The sequence below is a fragment of the Polyodon spathula genome, chromosome 3 (assembly GCF_017654505.1).
Source record: "Polyodon spathula isolate WHYD16114869_AA chromosome 3, ASM1765450v1, whole genome shotgun sequence".
Lineage (NCBI taxonomy): Eukaryota > Metazoa > Chordata > Actinopteri > Acipenseriformes > Polyodontidae > Polyodon > Polyodon spathula.
The window spans coordinates 70,505,075-70,527,433 of record NC_054536.1 but is presented as its reverse complement, the minus strand read 5'-3'; the positions used below and the strand labels follow the sequence as shown (position 1 = coordinate 70,527,433).

The 22,359-nt window shown below is 37.5% G+C and overlaps 2 protein-coding genes across 6 annotated transcripts in view; one reads left to right on the top strand and one right to left on the bottom strand.

Annotated features, from left to right (window-relative positions):
• Window positions 1-1,349: 1,349 nt before the first annotated feature.
• LOC121309286 (C-C chemokine receptor type 4-like) lies at window positions 1,350-9,467 on the bottom strand. The gene is made up of 2 exons (XM_041242164.1): window positions 9,417-9,467; window positions 1,350-2,365 (listed from the first exon to the last, which is right to left on the bottom strand). The coding sequence occupies exons 1-2, from the start codon at window positions 9,465-9,467 to the stop codon at window positions 1,541-1,543; spliced, it is 876 nt and encodes a 291-aa protein (XP_041098098.1). The 3' UTR covers window positions 1,350-1,540.
• Window positions 9,468-10,239: 772 nt separating this feature from the next.
• Window positions 10,240-22,359, top strand: part of LOC121313365 (protein cordon-bleu-like) — a 119,685-nt gene continuing 107,565 nt past the window's right edge. For 3 of the 5 annotated variants that reach the window (XM_041245793.1, XM_041245798.1, XM_041245791.1), the window contains exons 1-2: window positions 10,240-10,346; window positions 10,830-11,029. In XM_041245793.1, coding sequence (XP_041101727.1) covers window positions 10,986-11,029 — 44 coding nt within the window. In that variant the 5' untranslated portion in view covers window positions 10,240-10,346; window positions 10,830-10,985. The remainder of the gene's footprint in view (window positions 10,347-10,829; window positions 11,030-22,359) is intronic. The other 2 variants (XM_041245794.1, XM_041245792.1) reach the window with 1 other exon arrangement.

Below are 22,359 nucleotides of genomic sequence, written 5' to 3'. Positions count from 1 at the left end.
ATATCTCCCCAGCAGAAACCCCCCACCCCCCGCACCTCTGTTCATTGATTCCTCTCGCTCTATCATCACTCACCACTGATTCTCAACCCACCTCTCCAGCCTCATCTCCAGAGCAGGCCTCTCTCTTCTACACCCCCATTCATTCCGTATAGGCACAGCTACCTCCACCGTGAGGGCCAGAATCAATCACAGCCTGTAGCAGGGGAGGAGATCTGTACTGACTCTGCTGGCGTGTTTATAGTTCTGCAGGAGGAGGGCAGCAGTCGTCCAATATCCGCCTGATGATCATGGCAGTGACACAGAGAGGTGGGAGAGAGGGTGTGTGGGCTTTGGGGGACTTGGGGGGGATTGTTAGCTCTATAAAACAACACTCTGCTCTTCCCTTAGGTCTGCCCTTTTAGATGTGCCGAGCATGCTGAAGCGCTGGTCCAGGACCGAGAACGGCCGGGAGAAAGAAAAGAAAACAGAAAGAAACATAGTGGTAGCGGGGAAACCTTGGGCAGACCCCCCCCAAAGTATAGTGTGTAGCAGGCTGAGGGAGCCGTGAGTGTAGTTCGGTGACCCGGGTTGTGCGGATAGTGACGACAGGGTTAAGTGCATCTCCTTTTATTTGTAGTTTTGTTACTGTGCTTTATTTTCCCTTTTTCTTTCGCCTTTTGTTGTCATTATTATTTTGTGCACATGCGAGTGCCCCCGCATCTGGATTATTTACCAGCATTGGTATTCCCGTGGTCCTGTCTATCATTGCTGATAATCAGGCCACAGACAACAGCGCCCTTTGCAGGCTAAAATAAATCATTGAACAAAGAAACCAAAAAATTGAAGCGGTTGGCAGTGATTTCCCAGACCTTTCATCCTGCGCATGTGCCCTCTCCAAGGCTAGTTCAACAGCAGGGTTTTTCAGCCCTCATTTAGCCGCGGCTGTCTGCTGCCTAATAAACCACATTGTACTGGAAAGCCTAGGTAAGTGTCTTTGACTCCTGTACTCGCCTATCACGTATAGATGATAGACGGGTTTGTCTCTTTGCGGACAGTGGTCAATACATACGATACTAATAAAACATATACTATGTATGCTAATATTAAACATATACTTGTAACGCTCCGTTTTTATTGGCAAATCAAGCTTAAACAGAAAGCCTTGATTTAAGCAGTTTTAATCATGCATTTGATGTAGTTAATGAGTACAATATACACAAAATTACAAAGTATGTACAGAGGTTGCCATTCAAAAGTTACAGTGATGTTTTGTTTAATTACCAGTGCAAAAGAAAATGATCCTGCTATACCTGAATGCTTGCAAGCTAAAAAAAATGAATGTTGTAATGTCTGTAAACAAACATTCTGCAGTCCTTGCGCAGCCACAAGAAATAATCAGCAAAATCAATATGTGTCCAGGCTACGACAGCATCATATTGGTGTGCAGGGTCACACAGTCAGAGGATAGCAGGTTGACATCCTGGCTGTGCAAAGCTGCCTGTTTTTGATTGGGATTCCTCAGGGAGTTGCCTTGGCTTTTTACCTCTACAGAATGTCAATTCTATAGAACTGTGGTGACACAAGGTTCTCCGCTTGATCTTGAATAGGTTGAACTCATAGGCTCTGATATTGCAGAGCTAAGCATTTTACACTGTGTACAAGCAAAACAATATGATGTCAATTTATAAAGCATTTTCCTAACACATTTTTTAAACTCCTGGCCAGCGAAAGCATAGATCACTGGATTCAAACAACAGTGGACGAACGCTAAAGTTTCAGTACACTGCATCGCAATTTCCAAATTATTGCTTGAATCACAATCCCCAAAAAAATCAAAAATTTGTAACGACTTCATAAAAATAACAATATTGTATGGAGTCCAAAACAGGAAGAACACGATTACCACAATGAAAATGAGCCTGACTGCTTTCTCCTTTTTGTAACTCCTACACACTCGTAATGTTTGAATGATCCTTGAATAACAGTACACCATAATGAAAAATGGAAGAAGAAGGCCTAATATGTTCACTTCAAGATTATTAATCAGTTTCCATTTCACATTCTGCCCTTCCGGATACTCAGAATTGCATGTTGATAGTCCAGATTCATTTTTCACTTGACTGAATACAATTGTAGGGAGTGAGGCACAGAAACTTACTGCCCATACAGCGGCACTCACAAAGACACCATGGCTTGCTGACCTAAATTTCATAGCAGTTACTGCATGAACTATTGCCAGAAACCTGTCAATGCTCATAATTGTTAAGAAAAAAATGCCACTGTAGAAACCAATGTGGTAAAATCCACTGACTATTTTACACAGAGGCGCTCCAAAAACCCAGTGAGAAACTGCAGCATAGCTAGACCAAAAAGGAAGGGAAAGAGGCTAAGACCATTTAATAGGTATTTTGAGAATGCTTTGCATGTTGTAGCTGTACTGCATGTTGTATCTTTACTTTTGTTGTTGTTGATGTTAAGCGTTGTTTCTATAATGTTTTCTGGCTTTCATATGGTCAACTTGTCATTTCAAGAGTCCCATACAGCTATTTTGCTGTTTGTTCCATTTAAACAAGTTAAGCAATGCGATTAATACTTCACGTGTGGCTATTCCAATATCATATTTATTTCCCATATCTCAATGGCTAGCTGCTGATGTCATGGATACCACCCAGGTGAGCAGAGGTTTTCTTTTTGCAACAGTCTCAATCAAAACTTACAGATATCAGCTTGTGTCTTCAATGTTATAACCGAACATCAGAAAATGCTGAGTTTAAGATAATAATAAAAACTATACTCAGAAGATCAGGTTTGTTGCTGTTCATTGGAGACAATATAAATATCTTTATATGTGCCTTTCATAGTGGGCCACCATCACAAAGCACTTTACAGAGGTAACAGAGCACTAGGAGGTTAAGTGACTTGCTCAGGGTCACACAGTGAGTTAGTCAATGGCAGGGGTGGGATTTAAATTAGTGATTGTCAGTGACCTGATTACAAGCCCGGGACTTTAACCACTGGACCACTTACTAATGGTAAGTGCTTTAAGAGGAGTTCCTTAGTTGATATTGACCAACGAGATGTTGACAGTCAAAACAATTACAATTGTCATTGTAAAGAGAGAACTGTAGAAAGATGATGGTGCAATAAAAATTGTTTTATGTTTTATTGCACCATTTTATTGTCCTGTTTTGGGTACCTGAAGCTGCTCACAACAATAAGCCTGTGGCAGAGCAAAGCTCTGCCCTTTAAATTGGCAGGGATGGGGTTAACTTCCCCTACCTGCCTGGGTTTATTATGTTCAGGTGGCTGGGGTTGATTAGTTGATTAGGTTGATTAACGATCAATCAGCGCCCAGCCACCTGATATAAAAGGAGGCCTCAGCTTCTCATTTGGGGAGAGGGAGCTGAGGAAGCAGGTTGGTTTTTTTTTGGGTTGTTTAGAAAGTTGAATCCAGTGAAGGCATTGCCCAGCCTGGAAACTGTTATTTTTGTAAGTTTTGCTTTTTATCTTTTTTGTGTTTAAATTGCTTTGTTTTGGCCCTTGTGCCCTTTCATTTTGTGTTTATTTATAATAAAATAGTTATTTTTTTGAACTGCAGTCTGTCTCTGGGCCTCTATCCACTTGCCAGCCTGCCACAAAGCCACTCAAGACAAGCTTAACACACTCTAGGAGGAGGCAGTCCCCCATACCCAGATATCAATGGAACAGTGATGGTGTCTACATTTAGAAATAACAAAAGAAATGTAATAAATTCATTGGTAAACATTTAGATGGGAAGTCTTTCTCACCTGACTTATGGTAACTCTAAACTGCATAAAAAGAGTGCATTCACACTTTATCAATCGGGGGTTGAGTTTACATCACCCAGTAATATAAGTAATATGATTCTTGGTGATAAATCTCCCACCCGACATGTGAGGGCACTGTGTAAAAGGAACAGAGTGCCCTGGACTGGATGCTGTTGTGTTTTGTGTTACGTGTGGGTGTTTAGGAACAGGACTATTATTGTTACGGGACCAACCCGGGGATTAACAACAGAGCAATACACACCGCTGTATTGTCTGTTCTCATTGTCATTATTTACTGCCGTTTTGTCATCAGACTTTGGATTGTACAAATAAAATATCGCTGCACCTGGATTATCATTGTCTGTTCATTGATCACTGCTGCATTCCTGCACCTGCACACAGTTAACCACTTTGCCACAGTCATGTATATCCTTTATATACCCACCATATATATATATATATATATATATATATATATATATATATATATATAATGAAAGGCAGTTCAATCCAATCAGATTCTATAGTGGGGCCCCAACCTTTACCACCAAAAGTTTTTCATAATCATACAGTAGCCCCTCGCTAAACCGGACATACGGAGGTGTCGGTTTAAAAACAATACAATAAAATCAAACACATATACATTTACAGTTCTCAATGTATTTTAAGTATAAATCATTAATATGTTTTTGGTACGCTGCATATTACATTATGTAAAAATATAAATCTAAAGTAGGTCTATACAGTGTACAGTACAGCAGTAAAATCAAATCAATACCTAGCACACTTTTTTTGTACTTACTACTGGTAACACAAAATAAATCATGCTGCTGCATTGTACATATTGGTGACAAAGCGAATATAAGATTATTTTAAATTGAAACTAAATGAATTTAGGTTTGTTTATTTTATTTTAATTATTATCATTTTTAACTTGGCCAACTTAGTAGCCTAGACAATTAACACACACTAGATCATGGTCCTATACAGATGTTCAGAATGAGCTGGAGGGGTTACTGGCCCATGTGTGCAGTCTTTTGCTCCCAACATGCTGGGAAAACCAGAAATGTCATAGAAACTTGTTTTCAAGGCTTATAAGTACACCCTGACTTTAGTGAAAATTAGGTACTTGGGTGTTCGTCTCAAAAATACATTGAGCACAACTGGCAACACACGAGAAAAGCGGTCTGAGAAATGCCAGCAACAAATTGATGCAATTGTAAGTGTCGCAATTGACAGCAACTTTAGTACATCTCATGACAAAATTTTTGATCCCTCATTTGCGCTCTCATCTCCACCCTGTTTTTGCGAATTTCTGCAGGAACCCTCAGAATTACATATTCAAAAGCAAGTTTTTAGATAGCTAGGAGTAAAAAATAGAATTAACATAACAATATCTTATTTTGTGACACTTAAAAAAAAACATTAACTACGCTATTGTTACACATGAATAACATTTGTAATTACAAAATTCTAAAAAAGTTTTTTCTGTAAAAATAAATAAATAAAGGAACTACATTGTGGCAATTCATGTGTAATTAAAGTGAAAACACTACCACCTGAAATTACCATTACCTTACAAGCACATTAATAGATTTAAATGTAAATAAATGTAATAAGTGTATGTACCATGGCATCAAAACACACTTTCCCTTGACAAAGGTATGTTAAACATACTGAAACGCTGGGAAGTTGGATTTTTGGAGTAATACATTTTTGTGTTATATTTAGTTAATATTTCTTTATTTACACAACATAATTTCTATAATGTTTTACAGTTCGCTGTTCAGACATATTATTGTTTATTCACAAAAAAAGGCTCTGAATATACATATTGTTTTTCAAATTCAATTACAGATTTTGCTTCCATTAAGCTCTAAATTTGGGAACATGTCATGCAATCTCATTTTTAGAGGTTCACAAAATGAAATGAACAATTGGATACAGATTGCTAAGCGCTTATTCAAAAATAACTTAAAACATATGAAATAATGTAAAAGACCAAACTCACCTTTCTTATTTCCCTGGCCTGAATGGTTTGCGTAGGGTCTTGAATTTGAAACAAGCCTGTAAAAGCTGCCCTTTTCAGTACAGTAGGAGGTCAGTAATATGAATATGCTAATTGAAGCTGGGTGTTTATATTGCTTTGGTAAACCCCTTTGCGGGGTGTGTCACACTACACTTTAAACAGAGTTCTCAGTATAAAAAAAGACTGGCAACTGTTTTGTATAATAACATGTCATAGACAGCATAAGTGTTTACACATGCTCATCTAAATCATTGTAGGTAGATATAAGAATGTTTTGCCACAGTCTGAAGTTACGCCTGGCCTAATGATATCAGAAAACATCCTCTAAACATTTGAGAGTCTACTGTTTCAGTCTGTATTGCGCTATACATTCATTTACACCATACACAAGTTTAAGTTTTAGTTACAAATAATCAATAACATTTATAAAGGTGTTGTACAGTATGCTATAAACACTATACAACATTAACTATAATGTGTCATATATATATATATATATATATATATATATATATATATATATATATATATATATATATATATATATATATATATATATTTAGCTCAAAGAGCCAGCTGCCCAACGTTTCGATGTGTTGTACATATCTTTCTCAAGGGAGCCTATTAAGACTTTTCTCCATTATGAACAGGGTTAAGACAGCTGAGCGAGCCTCAGTGCTGACAAGTCTTTTTAAATTATACATGATTGTTGTTCATTGTTTTTAACCATCAACGTTGTTAATAACACATTTCTAAATCTCTGTGTGAGTACCGAAAGGAAAGTATTGCCCACAAAACAGATGAGACCACTAATTTTTGGGGCAAGCAGGAACAACTTTGAGTACAGTCTCTGTGCGCCACAGGATCTCTCATTCAGCCAATTCCCCCAGATATCAAAGTGGTAGCCCACTCATGTCACCTGGCTGGTTCAGCACCTTGGAGATCAGCCGTGGATGATAGGCAATTTCCAATTATATATACATGATATAATATATTATATAAAGAAACGTAATACAATCTGCAAGCCCATGGATTTCCATGTGAGTATTTTTAGTTCTAATATGAATAAAACCTACCTGAAACATCTGAGTTATTTTATTAACAATGCTCATAGTCAGATAGTTTGATAACACAGTATGTTTGTGTTGCAAGCCTAGAACTCCTCCTAGTGGCCTTTGAAAAAGATTGTCCCTTTTTAAGTTTTTACCATTGTTAACACAATGGGCTAGATTATTTTTAAGGAAAACCAAACCCAATTCAATTATCAATCCAAAAATAAAAAGGGGCTTTTAATGTAAGTAGTCTTAAGTTATAGTAAAGACATGCCATGTGTATGATGTTTGTTATCACTTTGCCCAGTACTGTAGCAACCAGAACTGAGCTAGATTGTGCTATTTCTTGTAACAGTAAGTAAAAAGGCAATCACTAGTTCTGGTTTGTTTCCTGTGATTACATAGTTTGAATATGCATGAATACATTCATAGTTTGTCCACTGTACTGTCTATAGCAGTGGTACTCAATTCTGGCCCTTGAGATCGAATCCAGTCCAGATTTTTACTCCAGGCAGGTTCTAATTAGAGGCGACACGGGTTCCTGAAAACCTGAGGGGTAGCCGTCAGGTTTTAAATTACCAGGTCTCATTTTAGTACCCGGGTATCAATTATTAATTTGAGAATTTCAAGAAAATGTAGTAGATAGATGAAATGGTAGCCATAATAGTCCAGAGATGATAGACAAAGGAGAAGTGATACCTTTTATTGGACTAACTAAATAATAATTATTCACAAGCTTTCAAAACCTCAAAGGTCTCTTCTTCATGTGATAGTAGGAAAGAGAGATTGATGTTTCCGTTCAAAGGTTGCATCAGAACTTTAACAAAAATAACCCATATTGAACATACATATACAGAAACAATATGAATTGACAATATATTTTTTTATATAAATGCCAGCAACTGGAAGTATAATTAGTTAAACTAAAGTAATAGAAATCCACATGCAAGAGAAAACCATAGGTCTGTATCTTTGTAAAGTCTGGGTAAAGGAAGCATAGCAGCTTGTAACATGTAACATGGCAACAAACAGTGACACAGTTAACAATGTGCTCAGTTTTCCAAGGCACAGCACAATGACTGACCTTTATGAATGTAACACATTTTATACCCTGTAAATTTGAATTTCTTACCTGTTTAAAAATATTTAATATGTATTCTATAACAATATGTGTAGAGTTTATTATTATTATTATTATTATTATTATTATTATTATTATTATTATTATTATTATTATTATTGTGTTGCTTTTTAACTACTCTGTTTAGTCCGTTACCAAGCAAGCTTCTTAACCTCTGCCTAGAAAGAATGCACAGTATTTGGATGAGTGATTTGTTTATTCTTATACCTCTTCCCACCAGCAGAGGTCAGCATTTTCCATCACAGCAGCATACGTAATTTAAATTAATCCTCATTTAGATTTCAAAAAGGGTTCCTGCAAATAACATGATTGCACCTGTTTAGTTTTTATTTAGTTTTGGAATTTTAGAAAGAGTGCCAACACAGGTTACTTAGGCATGCATAACTTTAAACATCTCCCCCTTTCCCCACCTTCCATAGCATTGCATTTGCAATGACCACATGCAACAACATGAAACTAGAGACTTCTTCCTAAATTAGTCAGCAAGTATAATCTTACCTTTGAAAAAATAACCACTCAAATTAGAAATCAACGTAACAGCTTACCTAAAATAAAGGCAACATACAGCTAGGCTGATTCTTTGACTGACTGTCCAAGAACCTGCATTCCTCTTGACTGTCAGTTATCCTCTGGTTTGCTCTAAGACTCTCCAAACTGGTCAATAACACATTTTCTACATTTCAGTAATAGTGGACCTTACACAACTTTAGTTAAAGACTGTGTTTTGATTACATGTACATGATAGCATTTTTTAAGTAAAGTGAGTTAGACCTTTTTGACATAGCGTAGTAACCTGCTGCCACTGCTGGATTTGGTTGAAGACAAACTCAGAGCAGGACCTTCCTAAAGGAAGGACCAAAGCACTTGTCATGTAATATCTTTAACTAGAGCACATATCAATGATACCTGGATGCAATTATAAAAAGCTGTTTTATCTCCTGGAAAGACTGTTATCTCTAAAATAGTTAAAACTACAATAAAGATGCAAAATATATGTACATGACCAATTGTCTTGATCAGAGTTCTTGGTTGTTTGTTACTATCCCATGTATTACATTTAAAGGATTGTGTCTTATTGTGAAAATTACCTAAGAAAAAAGAAAGTGATAACTATGATATGTTTGCTATAAGAATACAGTAGCAGGACCATAATTAAAATATAACCCTAGGTTAGTTAAAAGGCACTATAAAGATAGTGGTGCCACAATTTAGAGAAAACCCCTAACATCAGACATGCTTTGACTCATGTTTCTTAGTGTTTAATATCGTGGATTTAGACTTGTTTTCAGGCTATTGGTGTTTGCATGAAGTAAATAGTAAATTACTTGATAAGCAGAGCTTGAAGATTGGTCTCTCCAGTTTCTGGAAGGTATTGTAGTTATTAGCAGCTGTTCTTCTAAATCCTTATAAACCTGTTGCTGTCTTACCTGCTTGTCCTTCCCATTCTCTCCCACGTGTCTTGCCAAAATAAAGAACATTATTTTTAAAAGCTATACAATAATTGTAAAAATACTGTAGGTTACATTGTATCTTTTTAATTAAAGACAAATAGTTTTCAATGCTAGGACATGTTTGGATTTAGTTGAATATTGCACCAGTCTTGGCAGAAACACATCCCTGAGGCCAAATATTGTTTTACATTCATTGACTATAAATATATACACTGGTACACTGCTGCACTTTTGGGTTTTAATTATGTTACTTATTGAAATATGTTGCATGAATTTGAAGATGGGTTCACTGTATATTCAGGGAGACACATTTCCCTTTTAGAATAATACATTGCAGCAAACGTTTGTCCCAAAACTTTGAGTTTTAAACACGGCATTTCCAGTTTCCAAATCCTCTGGTACTGTAGGCAACATGAGCAAAATATGTTTGCTCTCTTAGATGCTTCATGTCATGACACCCAACTGCAGCCTAAACCTTGCAGCCCACTGTTCTGTACACACTGTACACGTTACCAGCACTCCTTGTAAAGAAAATGCTGCTGAAAGCACATAATCCCCTGGTTACTCCAGTAGAGATGACCATTGTTCATGTACTTGTTTTTCTTTTTTTAAATAATTAATTAAGCCTGAATGATCAATTGCAAATGCAGATGTAGTGTACCGAGACACTGGAACTTCCAAACTTCCAAACTGTGTGAGACTCCCAGGCTTGTCCTCGTGGTACTATTGTGCGTTAATGAATTCCCATTTGGGCGTGATTGACACAGGAGTGCTGACGAAGGCGGGTTATGGAAAGGTAGAGCAACGTCAGAAAGAAGGAGGGCGATTGAACTGTTTTAATTTACAGGTTTTTATTGGAATAGTCTAGAAGTGAATAATACAAACTTATGGCCGCAGTTAAGACAAGTAAGTATTAGACCGATAATTCTAAATGTGTTTGTCTTGTTGCGCTGTAACTTTAAGTGCGTGTTTGTACTGTAACCGTGTTGCTGTACCCAATGCATGACAGTGTCGCGGAGTCTGCATTTATTTCCATATGCGCTTTAGCCAATTCAACATTTAGTTACACCTGCGAGATATATATATATATATATATATATATATATATATATATATATATATATATATATATATATATATATATATATATATAGATAGATAGATAGATATTGTTAGGAATAGATTGGCAAGTTGCATGTTTATAGCGCCAAGCACTGTTCATAGGCTTTCGACAAGCGAGGTACACAACCAAATGTTGAGGTTGTATTTTTTATATACAGAAAGCAGGCCAAATAGTTAAACCTGCTAATTATTTACATTTTATTACAAGGTCAATAAGTATATTGACGATAAAGTTCAAGGTGTTAACATTTTTGCTCTTTCATACAGGCTCTGAAGGTGTAAATCCTCCCGGATTACTACAGATTGAAGTATCTTCCAGTGTGTCTCTAGAGTGGATTCAGTGTAAAAACAGAAAATATAACATTTAAAAGCGGATAGTTACAACATTTTTGGGACAATCCACAGAAGTTAAAGTGAGAGAGGATGGATAACGTCGGAGTCAACACAGCCGCAAAGCTACCAACCGGGTAAGAATGTGTATTTATTTACTGATGTATGTATTCATTTGTTAAATACTACATATAGTGTGGCGACAAGCCTTTTGGAGTGAATTCAATTTTCAGTTACACTTTAGTGTTTAACGCACTTGGATAATGACGCAAACGTACTACCACTATTCAGGTAACAACTGCAGCCTTGTCGACTGAAATGGAACAACCACAATAGGAATGGCTTTAAAAAAGACGTGTACCAACAGCAGTTTTTTAAATAAAGAAGTAATGTGGCAACTGCAGTGGTCGAGTTTTGGATATGTGAAAATAATTAAATCCACACAGTATATGTGCCAGCATACTAAGGTTGAAGAAAACTATGGTTGTTTTACATGCTGAATCAGTTGTATGGCTCATTACAGTTTTGAAACCCAGGTTCGGGAGGAGGGACATACCCAGACACACAGCGTTTCATTGTCCCCAATAACCAGCAAAATATAGATATGAGCCAGATGCCTAACTTCCCTTGGAGAGGGTGAGCCTACAGAGGGCAATGGACTCCAGCATGTGTGAGGCAGTTTAAATGTAACACTATACCAATTCCATACGTTCATTATCCTCTCAAGGGGTTGTCCTATATTGAACTGCTGCTGTTGTGTCTGTTGCAGCGAGTGGCGGTGTTTAGGGCACACAGGCCTAGATTAATTTAAATGTACTTGGAACAAAAGCAGATAAATAGCATCTGCCATCTGGCAAACATCGATGCTGTTATCGGGTATTGAATATCCACTCCTGAACATGCAGAGAGGTTTTTGTCTTTGTATTACCACAGGTCTCCAAAGTGTTGACCATTGTTATGTGTTTATCAGGGATATTTTAACAACTGCACTAACTGTATATACCCCTTTCATTTTACCTTGGGTTGTTTATCCATACTGCATCTGTTTTATGAGAAGGATATTTTTTCCCCAGATCCTCCTCAGTTTGTTTATGTTTACGAACAACCTTTTGTGTGCTGAGCATTATGATATCTACAACAAGGTGTGAAATAATTGTGCTGATTTTAATTAGACTGGGTGCTTTTGGAATACAGGCAGATTAAATGTCCTAATACGGATCTGTATCATTTTCTCTTTGGCATTAGCTGAACACTGTTTTTGTCTGCTACTAATATATTGCGTGCCTTCAGAAAAACAGTGTTGTTTTCCTCTATGAAAAGATTTTAAATTTGCAGTTGCATTCAAGTTCTAAGGATCATGTAACAAACACTTGTAAAAAATAAAAATAATTGAATTATGAAAATTAGTAATTTATGTCTGCTTTTAAGTGGTCTGTGGCTTCTAAACACAAATGTGTCAGCTGTCATAATTATAAACAGAACCAGGAGGATGAAGATTTGCATTTGAAACAGATGCTGTATGTCGTTATTAACTCTAACATACAATCAGCAGCAATGTCTATGCTAGGGTTTTTATTGTTTATATTTTCTATTGATCGATTAATCATCCGATCTATGAATCGATTAATCACACATGTTTGCTAGACATTTTATTGAAAGACAATTACAAGTAATACCAGTGGTGTGACCTTTCTTTCAGAAGTGTGTGTGGGGAGGTTGGTTCTGTAGCTGTGGCATGCATGAAGATTATTGTATCTAAGTTACATAGAGTAACACAATAAAAATAAACATTAATTTCATTCAGACTGGCGCCTTTGTGTTCAGGACAGGAGGGATTATTTCACACTCTCTCTACGACAATAATGTTCATATTGAAAATATTTTTATAGTATTGTGACACTGTACGTTGGAAATGGTATCACGATTGAGAAATTTCACAATGAAATCACCCATACTGCATTGCGCACAAATGCTGCCTCAGTTGATTGGTGTTTCTGCTGGGTGCTAGTGGAAACTGCTATATGAACTAGTGATTACACGAATAAATGATTAAGAACAAAAAAGTTTTAGTACTGCTGCAATGTGAGGACATTTCCCTGATGTTGAATAAATATGTATTTACTGACATGTGATTTGACAGTTTGAAAATATTTGCTTACATGTAATTAAAAGTAAGCCAAAGTGAGTCACTTGAAGTATGAATTTAGATTTGAATTGTTGTTTTGGTACACTGATTGCTATTTTATTTAGGTTGATTGAAGTGAAATGTAATGTACTGAGTGCTGTTTTATTTTGTTCAGTTGAAGAAAAAGTATGATATAACTGTTAATTTTCTGATACCGTTTGAAAGAAATACTGTACATTGCGACTTAGGTTATAAGACAAACAAAAGTTTCCGTCTTTTTTTCTTCATTCTGTCAGGTTGGTGCCTTATAAAGGTAAGGCTCAGGCAGGAACAGTATTCCTAGTGGTATAAAGATTTTTGGTTATGCACTGGGCCCAAGGGAAATGTATACCTTAAACCCAGTAAACTCTATGAGAAACAAAAACAGACAAGACGCTTGTATTAGCATAACAGCCTCCTTCGGAGAGGCTATGTTTAATGAACTTAATGAACACTGCAATACTGCAACATTTCTAACAATGTTTTAACTGAAGCTACGTCTAATTAAGAATTAAAGACAGTTACTGCAAAACTACAGCAACGCTTCTAACAATGTTTTATCACATTTGTAAATGTTATCCTATTTAATTTAAACAAGCTTCACAAAATTAGCATCCTGCCTGGATCCTGTCTTAACACCTTCACTAAAAATATACTCCAGGATATTCCATCAGTAACACGTTACTAGACCAGTTCCCTTTCAAGTGGAATGACAACCATTATTGAACGGGAAGATCCCTCTCTGACCGCCAATCACTGAGCATTTATAAAAAAGCTGCCGAACAGGGCCCTGCTGTGAGGAGGTAGTCCCTCCCACCTCCTGTTGAAGAGGGTGGTCCTCACAGTAGCATATCGCCATGTTCTCTCTCAGTCCAATGAGTCAAGTCACAGATTGCCTTGTGCGTCTTTGTTCTGGAAATTGGCTGATTTGTTTGGTTCTTTGTGCCTACAAATTCATATATACGGTAAGCGTCAGTATTACTGATTAGAATTACTGCGCCTTGTTTCCCTTAAAGCGGCATTCAGAAGAGTAAGTGAGCTTCATGCGCTGTCCATTGATGACACATGTATGGCTTTCACTGGAAATGACTCGCGGGTAACATTAAGAACAAACCCAAAGGTGGTCTCATCATTCCATATTTACCAACCAGTGGTTTTGGAAACTTTCAGACCTACCCTTGCTCAAGTCAGAGGAGACCGTAGACAGCACACACTTTTCCCGGTCAGGGTTCTGCGCTGTTACCTGGATAGGACAGCGTCCTGGAGACAGTCCAACCAGCTGTTTGTTTGCTATGGGTTCCGCTGTAGAGGTCAGGCCCTAACGTCTAGCGTACTGGGTGACAGATGCGATACACTTGGCGTATGAACAGACAGACTCCCCCTTGCCGGGGGACATTACGGCCCATTCTACCAGGGGCCAAGCGACTTTGTGGGCTCTCCTTCATGGAGCCTCCTTAGATGAGCTTTGCAATGCTGCTACATGGACAGGTAGTTAGACATTTTCACGTTTTTACTGCCTTGATGTTGCAAACCGAGAGAGGCCCTCTTGGCTCTAGAGTGTTGCAGACGGCATGCCCTTAGGCGTCATGAGGGCTCAGAAGCTATCGCCGTGAGGCTGTGCTGTCGGTAATGTACAGCTTTGGTACAGCTTCCCATTCGGTAATGGTTGTCATTCCACTTGAAAGGGAAGGTTCCCTGAAAAGAATGACAACCATTACCCTTCGAGGTCGTGTCCCCAGCTGACCTCAGATTTCGAAAAAAAATTGCTATGTGCTACTGTGAGGAGGACTCTTCAACAGGAGATGGGAGGGACTTCCTCCTCACAGCAGGGCCTGATAGGGCAGCTTTTTTATATATTCTGAGTGATTGACGGTCAGAGAGGGCTCTTCCTATTCAGTAGTGGTTGTCATTCTTTTCAGGGAACCAGGGTTATGGTAATAACCTTACGAATATAATAAAAATATATTATCAAGATATTTAATACATTTTTAAGAAACCAAAAAATGCCCCTTTATGAAAAATATAGGATATACATGCTAAATATATGTTTTATGTATTTAAATATCAGTGTGTATATATGTTAAATCTATGTTTCATGTATTTCAAATATATAAATGTGTATATATGTTAAATATATTGTTAATGCTTTTAAAATATAAAGTAAATATGTTTAAAAAATCTAAAATTAATGAGAAATGCATTATGTATACATTTGAAATATGACATTTTATATACAATATATACTTGTGTATGCCACAGAATAAAAAACAAACAATATTGTAGACAAGCAAGGCACTTAAAATCACCTTTATTGATTAATAAAGGAAGCAACACAGATCTTTTCAAATACACCAGAGGTATTATTTGGCAGAGACTAACAAGATCAGTGATTCACTGTTCACTAACACAAACACGTGCACACAGGCACCTCCCCATTCTTGCAGATACAAACACCTCTCAGGGTGAGTTGCACATTAATAACAAATCACAGAAATACTCCCAAATGTGCAATAAACATGTAAAACAATAACTTGAACAATTATCACAAAAACAATAATCAACAAATAATCAAAGTTTATCAGACACCAATTGCCTGAAATGCATAGGCAATAACTAGGAGTAACTACTGTATATAGCAAAAGTGCAAAGGAACTCTAGACATGAGATAAAAATAATTAACAAAGTGGGATTGATCACTTTTTTTCCTATGCATCTAGCTGCCTAGTGTAGCCTATACTGTATGTACTTTTTAGGACTGTATGGTATATAAATCCATTGTAGTTTCAATTTTGTCTTACTTGTTTGCAGAGTTTTTCTTGTAGTATAGAATGTCTTTTAGAAATATTTCGTACAGAAGGAAAAGGTATCACTGAAGGTATCGACCTAGCTGACAAATGCAATAATAACAAGACATTAGCTGCGCCCAAATCATGCAGAGAAAAAAGTGATTAGGAGAACACTTTGGCTTCTTTGAGAACATGTTGTGCTGTTGTGATTGTAAACCACATTTCCTTTATTTAGTTTTGTTACCGTGTTTTAACTAGGTCTGTATGAACACAGTTGTCCATTTTTTTAATCACATAGTTAGTTTGCTTGCTTTTTATGTCTAAGGCTTCATAAACACATTTATTTTCAATTTTATGTTACTTATTTTGTTTGTGCAGTTTTGTATTTTTTTTAATATACTTGTATATAGACACATTTGTTCAAAAGTTGTTTATTTATTTGTTTATTATTTTTAAGCACTCAGCTGGTATATGCACGTTTTAGTATAGAAACCCAATTATTTTCAATTTTGTCTTGCTTATTTACAGTTTTGGTTGTATAGTATTGTGTATACATAATCTACCTGTATAAACATTAATCTCTGTTGTTTTTGATCATTTTTTGCAGTTGCGTTTCATGTAATATGTGTGTATATTAACACATTTATTTTCAAATGCCCACGTATTTACATTATGTCGGCTGTTCAGAAGCTTTATGTGACACGGCTGGATAAAACTAGTACTTAAATCTGATTTAAGTTTGCCCTTTCATTATTATAATTATATTGTCTTTAGTACAACCGTCAGGCTCATGGCGGTTCTAGGTATGCCTATAACGGTTTTAGTCTTATTGTATTTTTATTCAAAATATTTTCACCAAATTATTGCTAAATATATTTTTTGATATATTTAAACAGCATCCATAATGTTTTTTTTAAATGTATGACAAATGTAAGGCAAAAACAAAGTATATCTTAAATGTATGGTAAGTTTGTTGCAAATATACATTGATAACAATATGTTGTAACATATATTTTAGTCAGTTAAATAAAATTAACTAGTAATGTATAAAAAAATACACAAAAATATCTGGTGTATATAGGCTCCAGCTCACTGCAACCCTGTAAAGGATTAAGCAGTTAATGATAATGAATGGATGGACATAAGATCAAACAACACCTTTGGTTTTTGGCTGATGAAAAATGTTTAGATGGCTATCAGTGGGTATAACTTATTTTCATAACTTATTTTCAGCAACTACTGGCTCAAAAGTACTGGGCAGGAAGTTCAGTTGGTATGCAAATTATTAATATGTATTAATAACACAATAATTTAGCAAGCTCAATATTCACAGTCAGATTTCTGTCCGGTTCCTGCGCTTGCTTAGTTAATACAAATTAAAGATAATAAAAGTTTCAGACACACAATCATTTATGAAAAGATCAATGTGGCATTCTTTAGTACAGGTTATATGTATAAGTATAGATTATTTTTTAATTATAGGAAGTTCAGTGTGTGGCTATACTTAAAGAAAAGCTGTTTAGCTGCAGGCAAGCAAGCTCTTTTCTTTGGGTCAAGTGGGATCCCATCTTTTTCTGTCTCCTGTTGGCTGGTGTTCAGATTCCTTTTTCTTGGCAGGCAGCAGAACTGGCCCCTGCAATGCACCAAAACCTCTGTGTTCTCCCCATACTTTATGCACCACTAAAGCTGCATCCACACTGGACAGAGCGACACGAGCGAAGTCGCCGAATGTCAATCCACACCAGACACGACTTGGAAACGCTCCAAAAGACTGGAAATAAATACATGACCCCGCCCATGCATTCCTATTGGGTATACTAGAGATAGGCCTCCCCATTACAAAACAGGTCTTTTTTAAAAGGTTCCCACCCTTACCTCCGGCAACTCTCTGTTGTAAAATAAATGTTGGACTTGTAAAATCTATAAATCAGAGTTATTGAACATCCCTATATATCCAACAGTTTTATTGTTATCATTATTAGTAGTAATTATACAGTAGTCATAGTATTTTTTTTTTTTATGGTACCAATAGTGCTAGTAGTAGTCAGATTTGAAGCCCAGTACATCTCCAGCTGTCAAAAGACAATAGTAGTGTAGTTGAACTGATATTTTCAGCAAAATTATTTTATTTTTATGCATTTATATATGGGTCATTCCATAAGAAGTCAATAAAAAAACCCAGCAAATTTTCTCTTAACCTCCTCTGATTTTGATAAACTTTTGCACATATTATTGTCTTTGCAATAAGTGGTCACACTGTGCGACCTCATATTAATGAGATACAGGTCATCAAACTTGACATGATTTGGACACCTTTACATCTCAAATAGGACTATCTGTTCCTCAAAATACAAGGTACAAAAGTTGTGTGAATCTGTGACCGTTAAGCTCACCCAGGTCAAATCGCGTAACTTTGGATTTTTGTCGGTTTTTGATAGATTGTAGCCTCGACCCATATCTACATTTCCTGCAAGTTTCATTTTGTTTCTGCCATTGGTTGAGGAACAGCACAACGTGGAATGCAGACTGTCAGGTGAATGTTCTAAGTGAAGTGATTACGCACCTAATACAATTAAACAAAAACATTTATTTGCAATCGAGTATACTCTCCTCTCCTGTTAAATTGCAGCTGCAGTGAACTGGTACAGCTGTAACATCTATTAATATATTAATGAATTAACCAAGGTGCCCTATTTACACACTTGTCTAAAATAAACAAATACAGGTGAATTTAATATAAATCAATACTAAAATGTGCACGTTTAATTTTGTCCCCTCCAGTTGTACTTCTGTCAGTGCATGTTTATTATTTTAAGTGATGCTTCTCCAGGAGCTGTAATTGCCACTGTTCAAATCCAATTAATCATTGAGCCTGGAAAAGAAAACGTATTGTTAGAAGTGGTGGAAATGTAGATATTTCATTTTCAGGTCTCTGTCCTTATATTTCTGCATGCAACACAATTTACCACTCACCTATGCTTAAGTTGCCTTTTCCTTTGTAGCCACTCAGTCAAGGCTTTTGATGCTTTGGCCATCTGGTCTCTCATGGTGTATGTCCATGTCTCAGGATGATCGTGCTGGTCCATTTAGGTGCAGGAAGTTAATTTCAGCCTCCCGTTTCTTCTGATCAGCAGACACCAAAAGCCTGAGCCACCAGTGACTGTCATACTGAACAGTAATATATCCTTTCATTTGGTCAAATGGTAGGACATTATTTGTCCTACCATTATTACTGTGATTGATTCTTCTGTTTGATTTGTTGACTTGGAGAACTCTCATACAAGGACTTGCTTGGAAACTATTTGGAAGAAGTGGAGGTGCCCTGTGCCAGGCACAGTTTTTACCCTGAGGAATAATTGCTCCAGAAAATCTTGCTCGGCTTGCCATTGTGAAGTATTATACTTCAAGAGCAGGAATGTTGTCTTTTGCAAACCTGTATAATTGGTGTGGAGTCTAGATCTGGTCATGGTATGGACGTTGCAAACTGGCTTTTGTTGCCACCATCACAGGGTCCTTTTCCATGAGATGTTACAAAGAAGTTCCACTCTGCTTCCACACCAAAATCTTCCAAGTGCTGACAAATGTTGAAAACATTTTTACAGTTCTTCTATTGCCCTGCACACCTGTCAGAGAAGTAATAGATTTTTATTGGGCGCGGCCCAAATTTGTTCTCCAAGAACCTCAAAAGATGGTTTTGAAAGAGACAAACAGCGACTGTGTCATGCATTCTGATATTGCAACATATGAGATGTGCTTTGAATTCCCATCTTTGTCTCTCCAATTGCAAAGAAAAGAATGTACGGTTGCCTGAGAGTTGTTCCAATGGTGTGATTGCCCTTCATCATGCTTGGTGAAAGTGACGTTTTCTGCAAAGTCACCAACAACTGGGAATTCATTTTCTTGAAGGTATTCATCCATCAGCTGTTGATAATATGCATTTTGAATCTAAAGATGTCTGAAGGCATTGGAGATGGCTTGTGAAAGTCTCTATGAACTGATCAACAGGTTCATTGATTTTCTGAAGGGTGGATCTGTCAGTAGTCTACTTCCGAAACTACACTGCATCTACCAGGTTATCTTGAAAGAGCATTTTTAGATGACTCTTGAACTCTTCAAGTGATGGACAATTTTCACACTTTCCCAAGTGGTAATCACATTAGGAAGGGAACACATAAGATAAGCAATGCTGATAGTGATTCAAGGGAGCTCCTGTACTGGCACTCAGTTATGAAGTTTAGAACAAATGAACATCAGCTTTACATTGTGGGTGTTGTGCAGACACACACACAACATGTGTTCTGCTACTGCCTGCCAATACACATTCCTTTGGTTTCAGCTCTGCAAATTTGGAGAAGGCAATCTTAATGTCAGGATGCTGTAATTTGAAAAAATGACAGGCCTCTGAAAGATTGCAGAGAACAAGATATTTTTGTTGGTGCTCCCTCCTTCCTGCCTCTTTATTGTGAACAAAAACAAAATCATGAGTGAACTAACATCTTCCCTCTTGTAGAACCCCCCCCCCCCTAATTTTTCTGTAAAGCCTTGGCTATCCGGGCATGAGGTAAGTAGCACCAAACTCAGCAGTAGTCCTTCGTATAGACCAAGAAATTGGGACAGCTGTCAAAATATGAACTTGCTGACTTTGACTGATATTTGAATAAAATGTTTCCTTCAGCTGGGCCATCATCTCTTGATATACCTGAGCCTGCTCCTTGATTGTTTCGTGGTCTTCCACTTCTGTTTGTGGGAAAACCTTTCTTAGCTTTCTCTTCTCTGGCCTTCTTTACCTTCTGAGCTGCCTACTTTTTGTGACAATTTCCTTCTCTTCAGTGGAGGTTCTTTATTGCCTCCAAGGCCTTGTTTATTTGTGAAATCTCATGTTCCTTTCCAGCTTCGAAAATTTCATTGCTTTCAGGTTGTTTTTCTTGAGCAGCATGAGGGCTGGATTCTCTGGAAATAGACTCCTTGGGGTCACTTTTTGTTGAAGATGATGTTTGGTATTGGTCTGGAGGACGATGGGATAGCAATTTCGTACAACTTCTGGTCATACACGAAGTTCTGCTTTTTTGTTAAGGTGCGACCTTTAGTGCGGCGCACTCCACGATGCTTTGCAAATGGGTCACAGCATGCTTTGATTTCTTTAACGGCAAGAAAGTCATTGGAAGTACTTGCTATTAATGCAACTGTAACAGGGAGAGATCTGTGCTGACTCTGCTGGCGTGTTCAAGGGCTGCAGGAAGAGGGCGGCAGTCGCCCAACAGCCGCCTGTGAGTCATGGCAATGACACGGGGAGGTGGGAAAGGGTGTGTGTGGACTTTCCCCCTCTCTGAATGGCTGGGAGGCGGGTCTTGAGTGATTGTTGGTCCTATAAAATAACGCTCTGTTGTTTCCTCGGGTCTGCCCACTTAGACGCACCAAGAGTGCGGAAGCTTTGATTCAGGACCGGGAATCAGCCGGGAGAAAAGAAATTCACAGCGAGAAAGAGAGCGGGGAACCCTTGGGCAGACCCCGGCGTATTGTAAAAGAGCAGGCTAGATAGCAGACAGAGTAGGACGGTGATCCGGGTCGTGCGGGTAGCGGCGACCGGGATAACGCTGCCAAGTGCAGCACCTTTTATTTGTAGTTTTATTACTGTTTTATTTTCCCTTGTTCTTTTCGCCTTCTGTTTTCATTATTATTTCTTTGAGCACCTGCGAGTGCATTTGCTGTTCGTGTACCAGCTGTGGTATTTCCGTGGTGCTGTCTATCATCGTTGATAGGCAGCCCACGGTCAACAGTGCCCTCTGCCGGAGAGAAATAAGAACTGGTCTAAAATAAAACTGGGCACCTGTGTGGTGTTTCCAAATACACCTGTCTGTCTCCTGGTCAGTGAATTACCCACACCCCTTCCACAGCAACAAATTGTCTTCAATATCAAATAGACTGCAAAACTGCAAGAACTTTAGCTACAAACATTCAATGTCAAGAATGTGTTAAGTATATATATATATATATATATATATATATATATATATATATATATATATATATATAAATTTTTTTGGAAGAGTACCAGGTTTAAGGACACACCTTAGTTGAGTTCTAGTTTGGTTTTCTTGTTTTTCACTTTATGAAGGGCACATTTCAGTACTATGTGTAATGCTTAGACTTGCCCTTTTTTTCGGCTTCTCTCAGCTCCTGTCGGTCTCACTCGGCTATTTAAAGGTTTTCTCGGCTCAAGACCAGAAACCTGTGCTTGATGTCTTTTTGATGATGTCAGACCTGGTCCGACATAGGACCGCAAAGTGTTAAACCGGTTTTACTGTGAATAAAATTACTTTTAAACAGCACGTGTAAAATAAACAGCTTGTGTGCACCTAATAGGCGCTGAATAAATGGGTGAATGAATCCGAGCTGGCGGATGGGGATACCAGAAGTCATTGCTTTAATGTGGCGGGCAATTTGTCAGTCATGGATTGGAGGATACGTGATTGCCTGCGCCACCGAAAGAGGGCATGACAGAGGGTATTTAGGGGAA

Bases quoted from the DNA above. Each gene is read 5' to 3' on its own strand.
- LOC121309286 (XM_041242164.1), bottom strand. From the start codon at position 9,467: ATGTTCTTTATTTTGGCAAGACACGTGGGAGAGAATGGGAAGGACAAG. The intron at 2,366-9,416 runs GTAAGACAGCAA...AAATGGTCTTAG, and splicing joins AGAATGGGAAGGACAAGCAG to CCTCTTTCCCTTCCTTTTTG.